At 52.3% G+C, this 18,041-nt stretch overlaps 2 protein-coding genes across 2 annotated transcripts; both read left to right on the forward strand.

Moving 5' to 3' along the window:
• atp5mc1 (ATP synthase membrane subunit c locus 1) lies at window positions 1-3,669 on the forward strand. Its single transcript, XM_088906484.1, has 5 exons — window positions 1-105; window positions 1,421-1,468; window positions 1,878-1,955; window positions 2,406-2,593; window positions 3,268-3,669. The coding sequence occupies exons 2-5, from the start codon at window positions 1,430-1,432 to the stop codon at window positions 3,380-3,382; spliced, it is 420 nt and encodes a 139-aa protein (XP_088762610.1). The 5' UTR covers window positions 1-105; window positions 1,421-1,429; the 3' UTR covers window positions 3,383-3,669.
• A 2,640-nt stretch (window positions 3,670-6,309) lies between these two features.
• Window positions 6,310-16,267, forward strand: ube2z (ubiquitin-conjugating enzyme E2Z). Its single transcript, XM_088906438.1, has 7 exons — window positions 6,310-7,171; window positions 9,507-9,579; window positions 9,972-10,159; window positions 11,582-11,693; window positions 11,815-11,927; window positions 13,800-13,890; window positions 15,074-16,267. Exons 1-7 carry the CDS (start codon window positions 6,711-6,713, stop codon window positions 15,248-15,250), a joined length of 1,215 nt encoding a protein of 404 aa, XP_088762564.1. The 5' UTR covers window positions 6,310-6,710; the 3' UTR covers window positions 15,251-16,267.
• The last annotated feature ends 1,774 nt before the right edge of the window (window positions 16,268-18,041 follow it).

Consider the following 18,041-nt stretch of genomic DNA (forward strand, 5'->3'; position numbering starts at 1 on the left):
TATAAATGACAAGGTGACAGAGAAGGCCGGTTTATTCAGCCGCTGCTGCGTCGCCTGTAGCGTGTCCCTGCTTCCCTACTTGTGAGAGCGCCGCAAAAAACCCCGGTAATGGTCCATTCTGTTGCATGTCTTCTGTGTTGCAAATGGCCTGTTATCGTCGGGCCATTTATTAAGCAGCTTATCTTTTTTTTACTCATTTTTTAAATGAATGTAAAAACGGTTGGGCCTCGGTTGTCTTCCATGTTCTGCTTGTGCAGAGTCTTAAGTCCGCCTGGCTGTGTGACCTTTCGGGTTAGTATCGCCTCTGCAAGCTGGTCGGTTATTCCTCTGTTAATCACTGAGCCTCGCATGGGGGATGCACTCGATACAAGCCGGGATCGAGCAGCTTTTTCCTGCACAAGATCTCCCTCGGCAAGCGGGAGACCTGAAGGCTTTTTTTTTCCTGCAAAATGTCTGACGCGTCCTGGGCCTGGGCGTCGCTCCAGCCCCGAGAGCAGTTTTGCAGCTGATATTTGAGGTCTTCCCCAGAGGTGTTTCAAGTCTTTTATTTCTTCCCCCACCGCGATCAAAGGGGGTCGTTTTGAATTTGTGAAATTCGTGTCCGCCTGGGCAGGTCCGAGTGCTGTAGTTTCCCTCATGACCTTCACCGCTGAGAGCTGTGTGCGGCACTTGCTCCTGTAATCCTGACCCCTGGTCCACTTCTTTTGAATGAAAAGGGGCAAGTGGTTTCCTCGGCGACTGTAAACTAAAAATGTTGTTTTTATGCGTAAAAGGTAAAGGCAATGCCCCCCAGCACAAAACCGAGCATTTCTGACAGTGACAGGTCAGAGGTACCTTAACACTGTTAACTGAGAACACTGCTTGTTTGAGGAGAAGCGATTAGATCAGGATATCGACTTGGTATTTTTTTAAATACGTTTTTTATGCCAGTGTTCAAAATCTGGACGTCCTTTTTTCCGTTTCCAGTAATAGCTTAGCGCTAATTCCCCACAATATAACGTTAGGTACTTTGTCCTTGTCTCGATCTGCGGTCCTGTTAGGAGAACTTCTGTACCGGCCTGTGAAGGTGGGGGGTGCCTTGCCCTCACCCTAAATTTCAAGATTAGTTATATCTAGATTTTTGCGTGAGTTTCTCTCCCTTCAAGGCCATGTGCTGTCACAGTACAGGTCGGAGTGTTTGTAACGTTTTGTCTTGCAGCGTAGAAAGAGGTTCTGCCTAGGATAAGGGTATTGTCGGGTTGCTCCAGTGTTATTAACGCAGTAAAATTGTTCAAATCCATTTTGTCTTCCCCATACGTCTACACAGTGGAGGAGTTATTGAGGCATCTTGATTTGTTGTGGGGTGTGACTGTCCCCAATTTATTCTTAAAAATGTTTGCGATGTACACCTGTGCAAGTTTGTCCCTCTTTCTCCTCACAGGCCTTCAGGATGTACACCTGTGCCAAGTTTGTCACCTCACCTGCTGTGGTAAGTTGTTACTGCACCCCGAATCTGTGCTGGAGGTCTGCTTGCCCACCTCTTTCAGAGGGGTTTGGTCTCTCCCTGTAGCTGTACTGAGGAAGGCTTTGGGGAAGTGAGGTCAGTAATCACACCAAGGGCTTGGGGTGGGGGGGTTAGCGGTGCTGCAGCTGAGAGGAGAGTTCCTCAGGTCCCCTGGCTGCTGGCGACGGGGAGCTGGACAGGTTGAAAGGTCACCTGGCTGCTGGCTTCTCGCATGGGGGAGGCAAACGGCAGGACTGCAGCTGAGTGAAAGCTGGTCAGTCGGGGTGCCTCAGCTGTCAGGCCCAGTGTGGCTTTTACAGAGGTGAAGGGGGGGGGCACTCAGAAATGCTCCCACCCCTCTTTCTGACTCCAGACCTTCTGCTTTCCCCAACAGTTGCGCAGCGGCTCCAGACTCCTGGCCCGGCCCCTCTCGGTGTCCGTGTTCAGCAGGCCCGACGCCGCGAGCGAGCAGGTGAGTTTCTGGGTGGCGCACCTGGTGCCTGTTCTGTTGAACCCGTTCGGGTCTGCGGGCCTTCGAGCTGTGAAAGTCTTGCTGTGCTGAGATCGGGCTCGATGAGAATTGATCTGACGTTTTAGTTCCCGGTTGTGAGCCACATGTTTTTCCCAACATAGTTCTGCTTTTTTATTTTACTATTAAATGTCCAATTAAAAAAAATTGAGGGGTGTGTTTAGCCTCCTTGAGCACCTGTTGAACCTTGCATCTAGCCATCAGAATTGTGAATACTTTGCCTGTCTTTGCATTGCGATCTGTATTCGTTTTGAAATATTGTATGCATTGGTGCACATCAGTGTTCTCTTGCTGTACTGGAAGCAAATTCCACCAGCTATTGCTGAGGTAGTGAAGGATCATAATAGTGTTGTGCAGGCAGGATGAGTAAAACACCTTCTCTTCTGCCCTCAGCCCCTTTTGCCCCACAGCAGGGTGACGGGCCTCCAGGTTGTCCCCCGGGGGTTCCAGACCAGCGCGGTGTCCCGGGACATTGACACCGCTGCCAAGTTCATCGGCGCCGGAGCCGCCACTGTGGGCGTGGCGGGGTCCGGCGCAGGTATTGGCACGGTGTTCGGCAGCCTGATCATCGGGTATGCCAGGTAAGACCCTGCCCCCAGCCTGGGTGCCGTGTTCAGGGCCTGTGACCCAGCTCCTCTCTCGTATGTGTTTGTCTTGCATCCTTAAACACGGAATGCTGTAGGTCAGGCTCGTTCGCAAGAGGCGTTTTCATTCTGGTGCACTGCTGCATTCACATGGCAGTGCTGTACTTGCTATATGTATAATGGGTATTGATGCTCCTTTAAGAGCATAAAGGTTATGAAGGGACCCTCTGGTGTCGGTAAGGTTTAAGAGCACGGCCTGAAATGCATTCATAAGGGTTAGTAAAGCAGGACCCCAGAGTTCGATGGGCAGAAAGGTTAACTGTTGTCCTCCAGTGCCAATGGATGCTGGGCAGTTCACTGAAGGCCCATGCAGAAAGCCTTGACACATGGTTTGTCATGCATACCTGCTTCTCCACTTGTTAAAACGGGCCTCCTTAGCTTGTGCCCTTCCGGATGCAGCACTGTGGCTTGACCGGCGTTTTGATTTTGAGGGTTCTGCAATGTTTAAAGTTTGTTGCATTCGAGCTCAGTCAGTGAGGAGCTGTAAAATCTTGAAGCTGTAAAAAGGGCTACAGGTAGGACAGTCCTGCTTTTAAGAGGTGGCGCAGGAGCCGTGTTGAGGCCGATGTGGTGCCAAGTGTCCTGATCCCCGACTGTCCTCCTCTCTCCAGGAACCCCTCCCTGAAGCAGCAGCTCTTCTCCTACGCCATCCTGGGCTTTGCCCTGTCAGAGGCCATGGGGCTCTTCTGTCTGATGGTGGCTTTCCTCATCCTCTTTGCTATGTAAATTTCCCCCCCCCCTCTCTGCTCCCGGTTTTTTTTTTTTTGCGTGCTCCCTTGGGAAGGGGGTGGGGGGCTGGGGGACTCGGCAGGTGTCTCCCTACTACCCCCGCTGCCCCAAAACCATCCTCCTGGGGGGTCAGGCTCAGACGTGCAGCTGGTGAGGCCGCGACATCGCCATTCCAATCGTACTGAAATGAAACAGATTCTACCTTGTTTTTTTTCAACATTTTATGTGAGATCTCATCAACATTTAGGCAAAATTTGTCTAAATAAATAGTTGGGAAAACCTAAGTTGTTGTTTTTCTTTCTCCTGGCCTGCACTTCCCTCAAGTGTGGGGTGTTAATTTCAGAGTCTGATGAAAACCGATGCAAGAAAGGATGAGGTTTGAAGAACAGGGGGTAACTCTGTAAGGTCACCCCCCCTATTTGGGTTTGTAGCCTCTTTAGTTTGAGGCTTCAGCTGACAAACTTCAGTCTCGCTCTGAGCCGAGTGATCAAGTTTTGAAAATTTGTGAAGTTCACAGGTGGTTCATTGAAGGTTTTATTTTAACTGAGATCTTGGCCCTTAACTGTGTTTCTTTTTAGTGTGGATTCTACAGAGTATTTGCTGGCTTTCATGCAGAAAAGGGGTGGCAAGTGCCTGCAGAATTCAATTCGGGGTGAGCTGAATTACGCTGAAAGGATCTGAATTCATAAAGCAGACAACTCCCAGTTGAAGAGCTGGGAGAAGATGGTTACCTCAGTCTGGTTCAGCCAGGGACCACCTGGTTTTGGGATGGAAGCCTGTATCCAGTCCAGTCCTCCAGGACCAGGAGTGGGCTGCTCTGCACCAGTGGCTTCATCCTGGACTGGTCCTGAGCCAGCTCAAGGATACCCGCAACCCAGCAGGAACTCCAGCTGGATCCACTGTTCAAAACCCAGCCAATGGAGATGCAGTCATAAACTCTCAAGGGGTGTAAATGGTTACTACAGCTGCTGTTAATTAAGCAATTGGCAATCTGCTGCAGTTGCAATGGTGGGGAACTTTCACCTGCATGCCTTTGTTTTAAATGGTAATTGAGAGAAAAGTCAATAAAAATTGCAATAGTTTCTCAAAGGGAGAAACTGCAGTTTGTATGCAAGGGGCAGAAATGACAAATGCTACATTACTCACTTTAAAACTGCGTTGGTGATATTTACATTTTTTCAAGTTGTAGAAAACCTTCCCTTAGCTCAATAGTGGCTTATGAGCAGTCACACACTTAAAGCAATTTGTTTGGTTATTGGCTCTTTGATGGCTGCAATTGTAGGCATATATTAGATCTCTCCTAAATCCTATAGCAAAACCGCCTCTCATAGTGTAGCTCAGCAAACTGCCTTCTACAGAAAATGGGCCTCTTCTCATTTTAGGCTGATACAACAAAGCTGTTCTGACAGGTGCCCCCACTTCCTACTCAAGATCAGTAATACAGCTATGACTAAATGCCACATTGAAGTGACCTTATGATCATGTTGGGGTTGTTTTTGTGAAATGATTTACAAACCACACAGCTGTCAGGTGAAACGGTAGCTCTTACCTGTGGGCTCTGTTCGTGAGAAACTCAAGTTCCAGCACGAAATGATGAAAAGTCTCCGACACCCAGGAGCACCGTCTCGCCGAAGTGTCCAGCTGACGCCAGCCTGAAGTCAACATTTCAACCCCATTAAAATATACTCGTAGAAAAACTTTACAAGGTTGTTTTTCTTTACAGAACTACGTCAAGGTGATGGTAATTTTTTTTTTTCGAGAAATGTATGAACATTTTGCCGTTTAGACGCAACTCGCCTTGAGTTAAAAAAACCGGTCCCCCGCATTCTGGAAAGGTTCCTCGACGAAAAACGGCGTCGAGACGCGAACTTGTTCCGCAGTGAAACTGTGAGGCTCCAGACCCTCCCGGTGCTCAGTCGAGGAGTCGGAAAACGGTCGGTGTCCGAGACACAGGGCTCCGCTGTCCGGTGGGGCGCCCGGGGGAAACTGGAGAAGAGGCTGCACACCTGGGAACAGGTGCGGGGCCTCGTGACGCTCCCTTCGCTTGTTGCCAGGTTATCTCAAAACAGGGTTTGAATTATTAGTGTACCCCTCATTGTGTATCACCCCCTGTTCGCACTGAATCACCGGGCTTGTGTGCAACAGCTCTCTGGAGGAAGGCTGTGTCTGAGGTGCTATCGTCCTGGATTATCAGTTTCAGAAAGTCATTGCAGCTTCGGCTTCAGATTCGTCAAGAGTATTTATGCTCTTCTCTGAAATCCCCGGAGTTTTTTTTTGTTTTGTTTTCCTTCTTTGTTGTAACAGCTCTCTTGGAAACTACTGGTAGCTCAAGGAAATCCCGATATTTTTTTGCGCTGAGAAGTTATTGCCGGTTCCCCATGCAGACTCCCCTATCCGGCGGGGAATGGAACAGTCCGTTTTCTCTTGGACGTGGCCTGAGCTCAGCGTGGGACAAAACCAACTTATCTTGGAAGGAGGAGGGGGGGTATCAAAAGCCAGAGGACACGTCGGGTTTTTACTAAACGGCACATAGCTTTGTACAGGAAGGCTAAGGAGCTCACAGCGTTTTCTACAGAAAAAAAAGAAAAATACGCAGTATTTATGTGACACATTGTTAACGCATACTCGGGTTCAGACACTCAGGAGAGTGCGAGTCCTCCTCTGCTCTCCTGCAAGCCTGCTTCCTACGGAGGAAAGTCACTTGATTTGTTTGTTTTGCCACTGCATGTACTAGCACTAGCAGATATGCAGGGGTCGCTTCTTCCAGCTCTTTCAGACGGTTTTTTATCCATTTGAAAGAAGACAGCACATTGCATTCCACTCCGTGTTCTAATTTATTAAGACAGCGAATTAGCAAACGGATCGTCCCCACATGTTCGCGCCGCACATCAGCCTATACGAGCTGCAGCTCCGGGACGGGCCGCTGGGGGGCGCTGTGGCCGCCGTCAGAGGAGGAAGTACCTGAAAAAACAGCGTCAAGACCGAGCAGGGAGAGTGAGTGAGAGCGCAGGCGGCAACCCAGTTCACTTGGGCCGACAGAGAAGTGGGGTTCAAGACAAATAAAGATACGGTCGTCTTTGGTGTACCGTGCTAGACCCGCACCTGGGAGGCCCGGGGCTGTGCACGAGTCGCCCTCCTCCTCCTCCTCCACCACCTCCTCTTCCTCCTACTCCTCCTGCCTGGAGACGGACGGGTGCAGGTTGGAGCAGAAATAGGACTTAGCCGTGGCTGTCGGGGAGAGAGCGGTCAACTGGCGGAGAAGACGGGCGTCTTAAAAAAAAAAAATTACCCCCAAAAAGCACACGCGCAAGGCAGGAGCAGGAAGATGGCGGAGAGCGCAGGGGAGGAGGCGTCGGGGATCGGGGTGACCGGGTCGGCACACTCGGGCGGCGGAGCCCAGTTCTCGCCCGGTTCCGGGAACTCGATACCGGGGGACCCGAGTGGCGCCGCCCCGGACTCCGTGCCCTCGGCCGCGGCCGCCCCTGAGACCGTCCCCCCTGTCTCGACTCCGGACATCCCCTCCCTGCCCGCCTCGGCCATCGGCGTCCTGGGCACCGCGGTGGGCACAGCCATCTTAGCCCCGTCCCCCGGCCTCGGCCCCGCGGCTCCGGCCATGGTCGGCACCGCCGTGCTGTCCCCCAGCATCGGTCTCGGGGTCACCGGCACCCCGAACCTGGCCGGGGCGGGGCTGCTGTCTCAGATCCACTCGAGCTTCTGGGATCCGACAGTCAGCAGCGACTGGGACAGCGAGAAGCCGTCCCAGCAGTGCATCCTGCGGATCAAAAGGTACAGAGAGCCGGTCCGCCAGTCCGGGGTCCACAGCGAGCGAGTTTGTCTTCTCTGGGGGCTGAGAGGGAAGTTATGATTGTGGGTCACTGTCTGGAGTCACTTTGTTTTTTGGCGGGGGGTGGTAGCGATGTTAAAGACAAGGCGACGCACCGCCCCAAAACTTAAAGATTTTTTTTTAATGCATCAACAGAATCGAAAGAGGTGGCTGATCAGAACCGTGTTATTTGTAAACCATAATCACTCGCCACGATAGACGACAGTCATGGACCGGTTTAGTTCATTCGTATGCGAGCCGTAGGGAGCAGCGTTTTGCAGTGTGAAGACTTTTGAATGCAGGAAAGCTTAGAAACGACAGGAGGCCTTTTAGACCATCCAACTCGTTTTGTCGCTGCTAACTGGTTGACTGGAGGGTCTCCTCTGTCCGTTTTACTGCAAGGGAACCCCAACCCCAGCAACGTACCTGCGCAGCTTGTTGCAGACCCCTACACCCCTTTGTGTAAAGGGGCCCCTCCTATTCTCGGTTATAAATGCGCTTCTGCGTGATTTCCCGCTGGTGAAGGGGTCGTGTCGCACTGTTGATTCTGAAGTGCCCCGTCTCGGCTTGGTCAGTACCTTTTAGGATTTGGAACACTTGTCTCGGGTCCCCTCGAAGCCTGCTCTGTTCAAGACTGGAAAGGTCCTGTACCTCTGGACTGTCAGTGTGGGGTGTTACTTCAAGAGCAGGGAGTGTATCTGGTGGCTCCTCTCTGGACTGATTCCAGAGGAGAAATATATTTTCTTGAATGTGGTGACCCCACCTGTACACAGTATTCTAAATAAGGCCTTTCTAGTGCATGTAATATAAAATAACCTTTTGCTTTTAACTATATATCTCAACATGCTCAGCTTTTTATCTTCTCCCAACACTGTCTAGAATATATAACATGAGACCAAAAGACAGGTTATGAACTGAAGAAGCTATTCAGCACATTTGGCCTGTTTAATAGTTTGTAGATAATTGATCCCAGAATCTCATCTGTTTTTTTTTCATTAAAGAAGCCAGGGTATCAGCTTCGGCAAAATGGTCGGGCAGCTTGTTCCAGACCCCCACCACCCTTTGTGTAAAGTGCATTATCTGTTCGTGTTAAATTCTCTTTCCACATAGTCCCCCAGAGGTGCCCTCTGTATTCGCGTTTCACTGTTTGTTCTGAAAGTCGGTAAATCCTGAGTATTCAGACTATATATAAATGCTGCGTCAGCACAGACACCGAATTGACATCCGAGAGCCAAGTCATGTTTTCCGACACTCAGCTGGGAGAGGAGCTCGGGATAAGCCTGCAGGCCCTTGTATCGCTCGTGCAGCGCTCCGGGCCAACGCGAGCAGTGTACAATTAGATTTGTATGAGCTGTGTCAGCACACGTTGGCTGCCGAGGAACAGGTAGAGGTTAATTCATCACTGAAATCCCAACACCTGAAGAAGACTCAGCGGCTGAGAAGTTGCGCGTCTTCTCTCAGCTTTTTTCGGCGTGGAATTACGGTCTGCTTGTTGCTGTTTGTGCGGGCTGGTAGGTGCAGGAGGTGTGTGGTGCTGTGCTCCTCCCAGGCTGTGTGGCGACGGTGGCTCCCCACCTCCGAAGACTCGCACAGGAAGCTGTGTCTCTTCCACTTCCTGTGGGCTGGTCTCTCTGCCGGGTGGGAATTGTGGGAGATTCCTCGCTGGGCCGGCAGATGTGTTCCACATGGGAGGCGGACTCTGCAGTAACACCGCTCGCAGAATGAGTGCGAGGATAAACCTCCCTGCTTGTTCCAGTTCTTAGCTGGTGTTTGCGTTAAACGTTTCTCCTCGGAAGGCGATGACAGTGCAGTAGCAGGGAGAGAGGGGAGCTGATGATGGAGGGGACCAGAGGAGGCAAAACTGTACTTGTGAAGGGATAAGATAAAATAAGATCACTTCATTGGCCATATACAATTTCTTGTATTAGGAATTTGTGTTTTCGCATATCCCAGCTTGCTCTCCATGAGACACACAGACAGGGAGAGAAGCTGGGGGTCAGAGCACAGGGTCAGCCATTTATACAGCGCCCCTGGAGCAGCTGGGGTTAAGAGCCTTGCTCAGGAGCCCAACAGAGTAGGATTCCTCTGCCGGCCGCGGGATACAAACCAGCAACCTTCCAGCCACAGGCGCAGGCCCTGAGCCACAGAGCCACCACACCACTCCTTATGTTATAAGATGGAATTTTAATGGTCTATCAGATCAGTTAATATTGTGTTGATGATGACCCTGCTTACCCTGTGTTGCAAGAGCCAGGTTCAATCATCTCTCTCTCTCTCTTCCTCCCTCCTCCTCCTCAGAGATATAATGTCCATCTACAAGGAGCCCCCGCCAGGCATGTTTGTGGTGCCAGACCCCCATGACATGACCAAGGTAATGCCGGCTCGAGCCGATCGCCGCCTGTGTCCCAGCCTCTCCCTGTTCCTCGGGAATCTCTCATCCCTTTCCCACGGAGCGCTGGCCCACCGATACGGGCTAGGGTCGCGTCCCGCCTGTTCCAGGTGCTGAGCGCCTCACAAGCTGCCTGAAAAAAAGATTCGTACCCCTCCCTTTCCCTGGAGCAGCGGTCAGGAGGATTGCACAGCTGTTTAATAACCGTGTGAGCCGAAGCTCACCCTCGGTCGCTGCTTGCTCAGTCCTTTGTCCACGGCTGGAGACCCTGCTGAGTGAGAGCCGGGGGTCACTCACCTGCGCCCCGGTCTAAGCCAGCCCTGCTCACTCTGACCCCTCCCCCCCCCCCCCCCCCCGCCTCTGCCTCCCCACAGATCCACGCGCTCATCACCGGCCCCTTCGACACGCCCTACGAGGGGGGGTTTTTCCTCTTCCTGTTCCGCTGCCCCCCCGACTACCCCATCCACCCCCCCCGGGTGAAGCTCATCACCACCGGCAACAACACGGTGCGCTTCAACCCCAACTTCTACCGCAACGGCAAAGTCTGCCTCAGCATCCTGGGGTAAGCAGGGCTCCACGGGGGTCCCCCGTGTGTGTGTGAGTGTGTGAGTGATTCCTCTGTGGGACGTCTGCAGCGTGTGTGTGTGTGAGTGTGTGAGTGATTCCTCTGTGGGACGCCTGCAGCGTGTGTGTGTGTGTGATTCCTCTACGGGACGCCTGCAGCGTGTGTGTGTGAGAGAGTGATTCCTCTATGGGATGCCTGCAGCGCCTGTGTGTGTGAGTGATTCCTCTACGGGACGCCTGCAGCGCATGTGTGTGTGAGTGATTCCTCTACGGGACGCCTGCAGCGCATGTGTGTGTGAGTGATTCCTCTACGGGACGCCTGCAGCGCGTGTGTGTGTGTGTGTGAGTGATTCCTCTACGGGACGCCTGCAGCGCGTGTGTGTGTGTGTGAGTGATTCCTCTACGGGACGCCTGCAGCGCGTGTGTGTGTGTGTGTGTGTGTGTGTTAGTGATTCCTCTACGGGACGCCTGCAGCGCGTGTGTGTGTGTGAGTGATTCCTCTACGGGACGCCTGCAGCGCGTGTGTGTGTGTGTGTGAGTGATTCCTCTACGGGACGCCTGCAGCGCGTGTGTGTGTGTGTGTGTGTGTGAGTGATTCCTCTACGGGACGCCTGCAGCGCGTGTGTGTGTGTGAGTGATTCCTCTACGGGACGCCTGCAGCGTGTGTGTGTGTGAGAGTGATTCCTCTACGGGATGCCTGCAGCGTGTGTGTGTGTGAGAGAGTGATTCCTCTACGGGACGCCTGCAGCGTGTGTGTGTGTGTGAGAGAGTGATTCCTCTACGGGACGCCTGCAGCGCGTGTCTGTGAGAGAGTGATTCCTCTACGGGACGCCTGCAGCGTGTGTGTGTGAGAGAGTGATTCCTCTACGGGACGCCTGCAGCATGCGTGTGTGTGAGAGAGTGATTCCTCTACGGGACGCCTGCAGCGCGTGTGTGTGAGAGAGTGATTCCTCTACGGGATGCCTGCAGCGTGTGTGTGTGAGAGAGTGATTCCTCTACGGGACGCCTGCAGCATGTGTGTGTGTGAGAGAGTGATTCCTCTACGGGACGCCTGCAGCATGTGTGTGTGTGAGAGAGTGATTCCTCTACGGGACACCTGCAGCGTGTGTGTGTGAGAGAGTGATTCCTCTACGGGACGCCTGCAGCGTGTGTGTGAGAGAGTGATTCCTCTACGGGATGCCTGCAGCGTGTGTGTGTGAGAGAGTGTTTCCTCTACGGAACGCCTGCAACGTGTGTGTGAGAGAGTGATTCCTCTACGGGACGCCTGCAGTGCCAGTTAGTGTGTAGTGCAGTGCCACAAGTGTGTGATTGAGTCTTGTATTGGCTAATGTTGGGATAACTGGAATAACTCTCTGTACTACCCAGGCGATAGGTGCAGCTGTGCTGTGCTTCTGGTTCTGAAGCGGCTTTGTTTGTGCAGGACTTGGACCGGCCCAGCCTGGAGCCCAGCCCAGAGCATCTCCTCGGTTCTGATCTCCATCCAGTCTCTGATGACGGAGAACCCCTATCATAATGAACCCGGGTTCGAACAGGTAGGCCCCGTGTCTGGATGTGCTCCTTGTTTCACATGCACTGCCAGCCGGCGCTCCAGTGGGCCGAAGGCAGTGCTGTGCTCTCTGATGGCGGTCCTGTGTCTCTGTGTGTGCCTGGCAGGAGAGGCACCCCGGTGACAGTAAGAACTATAACGAGTGCATTCGTCACGAGACCATGCGGGTGGCTGTGTGCGACATGCTGGATGGAAAGTGCCCCTGCCCAGAGGCCCTGTGGTGAGTCAGTCAATCAGTCAGTCAAGATCAAGGCATAGCACGCTCCCTGTGGCCCTCTCACTATAGCACTGTCCCTGTGGCCCTCTCACTATAGCTCTCTCACTATAGCAGTGTCACTATAGCACTGTCCCTGTGGCTCCCTCACTATAGCTCTCTCACTATAGCAGTGTCACTATAGCACTGTCCCTGTGGCCCTCTCACTATAGCTCTCTCACTATAGCAGTGTCACTATAGCACTGTCCCTGTGGCCCTCTCACTATAGCTCTCTCACTATAGCACTGTCCCTGTGGCTCCCTCACTATAGCAGTGTCACTATAGCACTCTCCCTGTGGCCCTCTCACTATACCACCCTCACTATAGCTCTCTCACTATAGCAGTGTCACTGTAGCACTGTCCCTGTGACACCCTCACAATAGCACTCTCCCTGTGGCTCTCTCACAATAGCACTCTGCCTTTGGCTCTCTCACTATAGCACCCTCACTGTAGCACTCTCTCTGTGGCTCTCTCACTATAGCACCCTCACTATAGCACTCTCTCTGTGGCTCTCTCACTATAGTACTGTCACTGTAGTCCTCTTCCTGTGGCTCTCTCACTATAGCACTCTCCTTGTGGCTCTTTCACTATAGCACAGTCACTATAGCACGGGTGCGAGACTCTTGGATAAGCTGCATGTTGTGTTTTCATTTAACATAATTCAAATTAACTGGCAAAACTGTTGCACAGGAAAATTAATATATTCACTCTTACCTGTGGTATCGTCCCTATACACTATGCACTTTCCCTGTGACTCTCTCACTATAGCACCCTGACTATAGCACTGTCCCTGTGGCTCCCTCACTATAGCTCCCTCACTATACCACCCTCACTATAGCACTGTCCCTGTGGTCCTCTCACTATAGCACTGTCACTATAGCACTCTCCCTGTGGCTCTCTCACTATAGCACTGTCACTATAGCACTCTCCCTGTGGCTCTCTCACAATAGCACTCTCCCTGTGGCTCTCTCACAATAGCACTCTCCCTGTGGCTCTCTCACAATAGCACTCTGCCTTTGGCTCTCTCACTGTAGCACTCTCTCTGTGGCTCTCTCACTATAGCACTCTCTCTGTGGCTCTCTCACAATAGTACTGTCACTATAGTCCTCTTCCTGTGGCTCTCTCACTATAGCACTCTCCTTGTGGCTCTTTCACTATAGCACAGTCACTATAGCACGGGTGCGAGACTCTTGGATAAGCTGCATGTTGTGTTTTCATTTAACATAATTCAAATTAACTGGCAAAACTGTTGCACAGGAAAATTAATATATTCACTCTTACCTGTGGTATCGTCCCTATACACTATGCACTTTCCCTGTGACTCTCTCACTATAGCACCCTGACTATAGCACTCTCCCTGTGGCTCCCTCACTATAGCACACTCCCTGTGACGCACTCTCTGAAGGATTCTCACTGTGGCACACTCCCTGTGCAGCTCTGTGTAATCCTCTCACTGTACCAAGGAACTGTCACAAACGAGAGGAGGCAGTCAGCCCACCTGGCCTGTTTGGGTTGAGCTGAGGGTCTCATCCAGCTCACTCCTGAGGGAAGCCGGGACTGTCAGCTTCAACAGCGTGGCTGGGCACCCTTTTCCACACCCCCAAAACTGCACCACTGTAACCCCCTCTCTAGCACTCTTATTCTGACCCAGCCTGGCCCTGTCACTGTTGTGAAACAAGTCCTGATCTCTGCAGTTCTGGAGTAATGCGACAGAGTGCCAGTTAGCAGATAAAATAAAGAATGAGTTAGAACTGACCCAGCAGGAGGCTGGTCACACAGCTGTGTGCACCTCCTGGGACTGAGGGCCTGGCTGAGCGCATGTGTCCCTCTCGGCTGCAGGAGTGTCATGGAGAAGTCCTTCCTGGAGTACTATGACTTCTACGAGGGCTCCTGCAAGGAGAGGCTGCACCTCCAGGGCCAGACCATGCAGGTACGTGGACTCGGGAAACCGATGTACTGCAGACCTCGGTTTTCCGACCGGATTCTGGGAACGTTCTTCGGGAGCCGCATTTGTAAAAACCTGCCCGGTGAGTTTCAGGTGACAGGGGCGCAATGGCGCTCCTGCAGGTCGGGCCCATATTTAAAGCAGGCGGGGTCTCGTTTCTGCGCTGCTCTGCTGCTCCTCTATGTTTCAGGTGGCTGGCTGCAGGCAGGTAGGTTTGCATGCGAGTTAAGGAAGCAAGTTTCATAAAAGCCTGCTGCACACGTCTGCCTCAGGAGCAGCCCAATTCTGGGTGCTTTGGCAGCGAACCCCAGCTCAGGGGCAGAGAAAAATGCCTGTTCTGTGCGAACCCTTGTTTCAGAACACAGAAAGGTGAAGCCTGTCTGCTCCTGTTCGCCTATCTGCTGTCTGGCTCAGATTGCTCCTGGTATTCAGTGTTCAGGCAGGGGAGCATCCTGACCTTGTCCACTGATCCAGGAAGCTTCCTGCACCAGCAGACCATAGCCCGCTCACGTCGTTAACAGCAGATCAGCACTCAGCCAGACATCCAGGAGACTTCTTGTCAAATTTTCCATTCCTTGACCAATGAAGGTGACTCTTCCTAAGCTCTTACCAGCAGGAAATTAGTGAATCACTTCCACCCTGCAGCTCACAGCTGGCAGCCCACTGGAGCAGTACCTGGATGGGAGACTCCTGGGAAAGCTGAGGCTGCTGCTGGAAGAGGTGTTAGTGGGGCCAGAAGGGGGCACTCACCCTGCGATCTGTGTGGGTCCTAATGCTCCAGTATAGCGACTGGGCCACTATACTGTAAACAGGCGCTGTCGTTCAGATGAGAAGTTAGACGGAGGTCCTGACTCTCTGTGGTCATTAAAAATCCAAGGGCTTTTCTCAAAAAGAGTAGGGGTGTTACCCCAGTGTCCTGGTCAAAATTTCCCCCTAGCCTTTCCCAAACATGGCCTCCTAATAACCCCCCATCTCTGAACTGGCTTCATCACTCTGCTCTCCTCCCCACTGAGAGCTGGTGTGTGGGGAGAGGACTGGAGCATCATTCAGGTGAGGCTGCACACTGGTGGGGGTGGAGGGGATCCCTATTACCTGTAGAGCGCTTTGAGTGGAGTGTCCAGAAAAGCGCCACACACACACACACACACTGAGCCCCTCCTCGTTGCAGGATCCGTTTGGGGAGAAGAGGGGGCACTTCGACTACCAGAGCCTGCTGGCACGGCTGCAGGCCATCCAGCTGCGCCTGAAGGAGAGGTGCCGGCTGCACGAGGCCGCCGGCGACTCGGACTCAGACACCAGCTCCTCGGGCACGGACCCCGACAGCCAGGGCAGCTCCAAGCCGTAGGCCGGCGGCGGCGGCGGCGGCGCGCCCCCACGGACTGCAGGCGCCTCGCCCCTCCGGCCGGGAGACTCCGGCCCGCGGATGGGGGACCTTCGGGTTCAGAGCGCTTCTGTTTTCTTGAAGCGGGAGGAGTGATTCAGGGAGGCTGGGGTCGGGGTTCGGGGGGGGGGAGATCCGCTTGAGGACAACGCCACAGTAACCGAGAAAGGAGAGGGGCATTTTTTTTTTTTAAAAGTTCTTTCTGCGGATTCTCAACGGAGTTGACGAGGGGGGGGGGGGGGATTGTAAAAAGCAGAGAAATAAAATCTGTACAAACGAGGGGGGTTCTGGCCTGCTATGCGCTGCTCTGGATCCCTCCAGTTGTGTTCCAGAAGGGACAGAGACCGAACCGGCAACCATTCTCAAAATTTCATGGAGCCTCTGCTTTCCAGACAGCTTCTGCGGAGTCGGGCGCTTGCTGTGTGTTGTCCGCCTTAGCGATTTACTGCGCTGCCTGAGGGAGGGAGGGATGTGGGGGGGTTGACCGACAGTGCCGGACCTGGGGTCCTGGAACAGGTCTTCAGCGGGGGGGGGGGTGCAGCTCGCCTGTTGTGACAGCCAGCAGGAAAGCAGTGCATGATGGGAAACATGCCACCCAACAGCTGCAAGGCCCAGGAGCAAAGGAGAGCGAGTTCTCCAGCAGACCAAAGAGCAGATACTCTCCGGGGATGAGAACCGAAACAGATGGATCTCTCTGTGGAACTGTGACGCAGACGAGCAGGGAGAGAGAGAGACACGCACAGGGCCACGGGCTGTTGCTTCTTTTTTTTTTTTTCCCTTTTTCCTAACATCCACCAAATCCTATCATTACTGATTTTATAAAGGTTTATGAAACAAAAACCAAATCAAAATAAGGTAATAAAATGATGCAAAAAAAATATTGTAAAAGCTTAAATATGTATACTAATTTCTGTTGTAACAGAGCATTTTTTTTGTAGTAAAAAATAAAAAAAACATGCCTTAAGGTTTCAAAAAACCCCATCAGGCCTCCCTGATGATCTTGTTCGCGATGTTCTGGTGCTTGTGGCCCTGGGATCTTTGGGAAGTTTGCCACCTAGGGGTGGGTGGATAAAACTGCATGCACCCTGGCTTCACCCAGCTTGTGCTCAGACCCGGATGTAAAAGATGGGGAAACATTAAATGGATTATTTTGTGCCTTAAAAATGATCTAAACATCTATTTTTCTAACCACTTTATCCAATACATGGGCAGGGGAGAGCAGGAGCCTGTCACTCATAAAACAACACATGGTTGCCTGTGAGCTGTCCTTGCAGCTGCCACATTTTACAGAGCAAAGTCCGAGGCTTTTGTCTTTGATAGGGTTCCAACCTCCCTTTTTATTGCGCTACACGTGAGGAAACTGCCCACATTGTTGCAAATGACTGAAGCGTGCAATGCAGAGCTGAAAACTGTGCTGTTTCTCAAGATGTTCAAAACCTCCCCTTGGAGCTTCTTACTCTCTTTGGTGACTGGGAGTCTCCTGCGGGTCCCAACCCCTCTGAAGGTCAAAGGGTACGTTTGCTCACTTCCTCTCCTTCATGCCCACTGCCAGAACCCCTTTCCTCTCTCAAAATTATTTTCCCACTTGTGTCTGGAATCCCAACCAGTGCTCAGTCACCTTTCCCTCTTGGCGCTGATCTGTGCTTCCCTCTGCACTACAGTAGTTAATTTGATGCAAGATGAGTTTACAGCGGAGTGATCTGAATCGAGGAGAGTATGGAGTACAGGGGCGGAGCGCTGGCTCTGGGGCTCAGGATCTGCGCCTGTGGGTGGAAGGTTGCCGGTTCGTATCCCGCGGCCGGCAGAGGAATCCTACTCCGCTGGGCCCTTGAGCAAGGCCCTTAACCCCAACTGCTCCAGGGGTGCTGTACAATGGCTGACCCTGTGCTCTGACCCCAAGCTTCTCTCCCTGTCTGTGTGTCTCATGGAGAGCAAGCTGGGGTCTGTGAAAAGACAAATTCCTCATGCAAGAAATTGTGTAGGGCCAATAAAGTGATCTGATCTCTTATCTTATTGTTTTGAAGCCAGCAGAACTCTTATATCTTGACGCCTCTGTCACAGATCGGTTGTTTTCCTGTCGTTTCTGCAAGGCTGGAGCAGTGCACAGCCTGCCCCTGTGGTCCCGCAATGGGCATCTGATTATTCGGTTGGCGTTTGCTGGGAGGACGCAAGAGAACTGCAGCACGGGTGCGAGACTGTAGATAAACTGCAGGTTGGGGGAAGACACAGCGGGACAATGGAATCGCCCTGGCAGGAGCAGAAAGGAATCGGGCGCGCTGTAATGCATTGATTTAGGTTCTAAATCACGGTCCCAATTAAATATTTTTTAAAAATCCAAAAAGTTGTCATTTGACATAATTCAAATGACCTGGCAAAACTGCTGCGCGGGAATAGGACTATTCACTCTTACCCTTGTGCAGCTGCAGGAGAGAGAGCTTTCTGCAGGTTCCTGCACTGCGTTGAAGCAATACTGGTGACTTTTTGACTAAGGCATGAATTGATCTGCACTCCCTTCACTTTGGTTCAGACTCTCGTGCCCCCTCTCCACGCGCTCTGCTTTGTTCACACCTCTTTATTCTACAGAAAGAGCTCAATTCTAAAGAAAACACACAAATGGACATACGTTTCCCCCTTCATCCTGTGCACTGACAGACAGAAGTCGCTGTGCTGTGTCCACTGCAGTGGCTTGCAGTGCGAGAGAAATCACCTTCTAAAAACAGCAGCACATGGGACACAGCAGCACGTGTCTGCAGAG

Source organism: Atractosteus spatula, chromosome 26 (genome assembly GCF_055471065.1).
Source record: "Atractosteus spatula isolate fAtrSpa1 chromosome 26, fAtrSpa1.hap1, whole genome shotgun sequence".
NCBI lineage: Eukaryota > Metazoa > Chordata > Actinopteri > Semionotiformes > Lepisosteidae > Atractosteus > Atractosteus spatula.

What these genes read in the sequence shown, in the direction of transcription:
- atp5mc1 (XM_088906484.1), top strand. Translation starts at nt 1,430, where the DNA reads ATGTACACCTGTGCCAAGTTTGTCACCTCACCTGCTGTG. An exon ending in CCGACGCCGCGAGCGAGCAG is followed by an intron (nt 1,956 to 2,405) that starts GTGAGTTTCTGG and finishes TTCTGCCCTCAG; the next exon opens with CCCCTTTTGCCCCACAGCAG. An exon ending in CTGATCATCGGGTATGCCAG is followed by an intron (nt 2,594 to 3,267) that starts GTAAGACCCTGC and finishes TCCTCTCTCCAG; the next exon opens with GAACCCCTCCCTGAAGCAGC.
- ube2z (XM_088906438.1), top strand. Translation starts at nt 6,711, where the DNA reads ATGGCGGAGAGCGCAGGGGAGGAGGCGTCGGGGATCGGGGTGACCGGG. An exon ending in GTCTGCCTCAGCATCCTGGG is followed by an intron (nt 10,160 to 11,581) that starts GTAAGCAGGGCT and finishes TTGTTTGTGCAG; the next exon opens with GACTTGGACCGGCCCAGCCT. An exon ending in ATGAACCCGGGTTCGAACAG is followed by an intron (nt 11,694 to 11,814) that starts GTAGGCCCCGTG and finishes TGTGCCTGGCAG; the next exon opens with GAGAGGCACCCCGGTGACAG.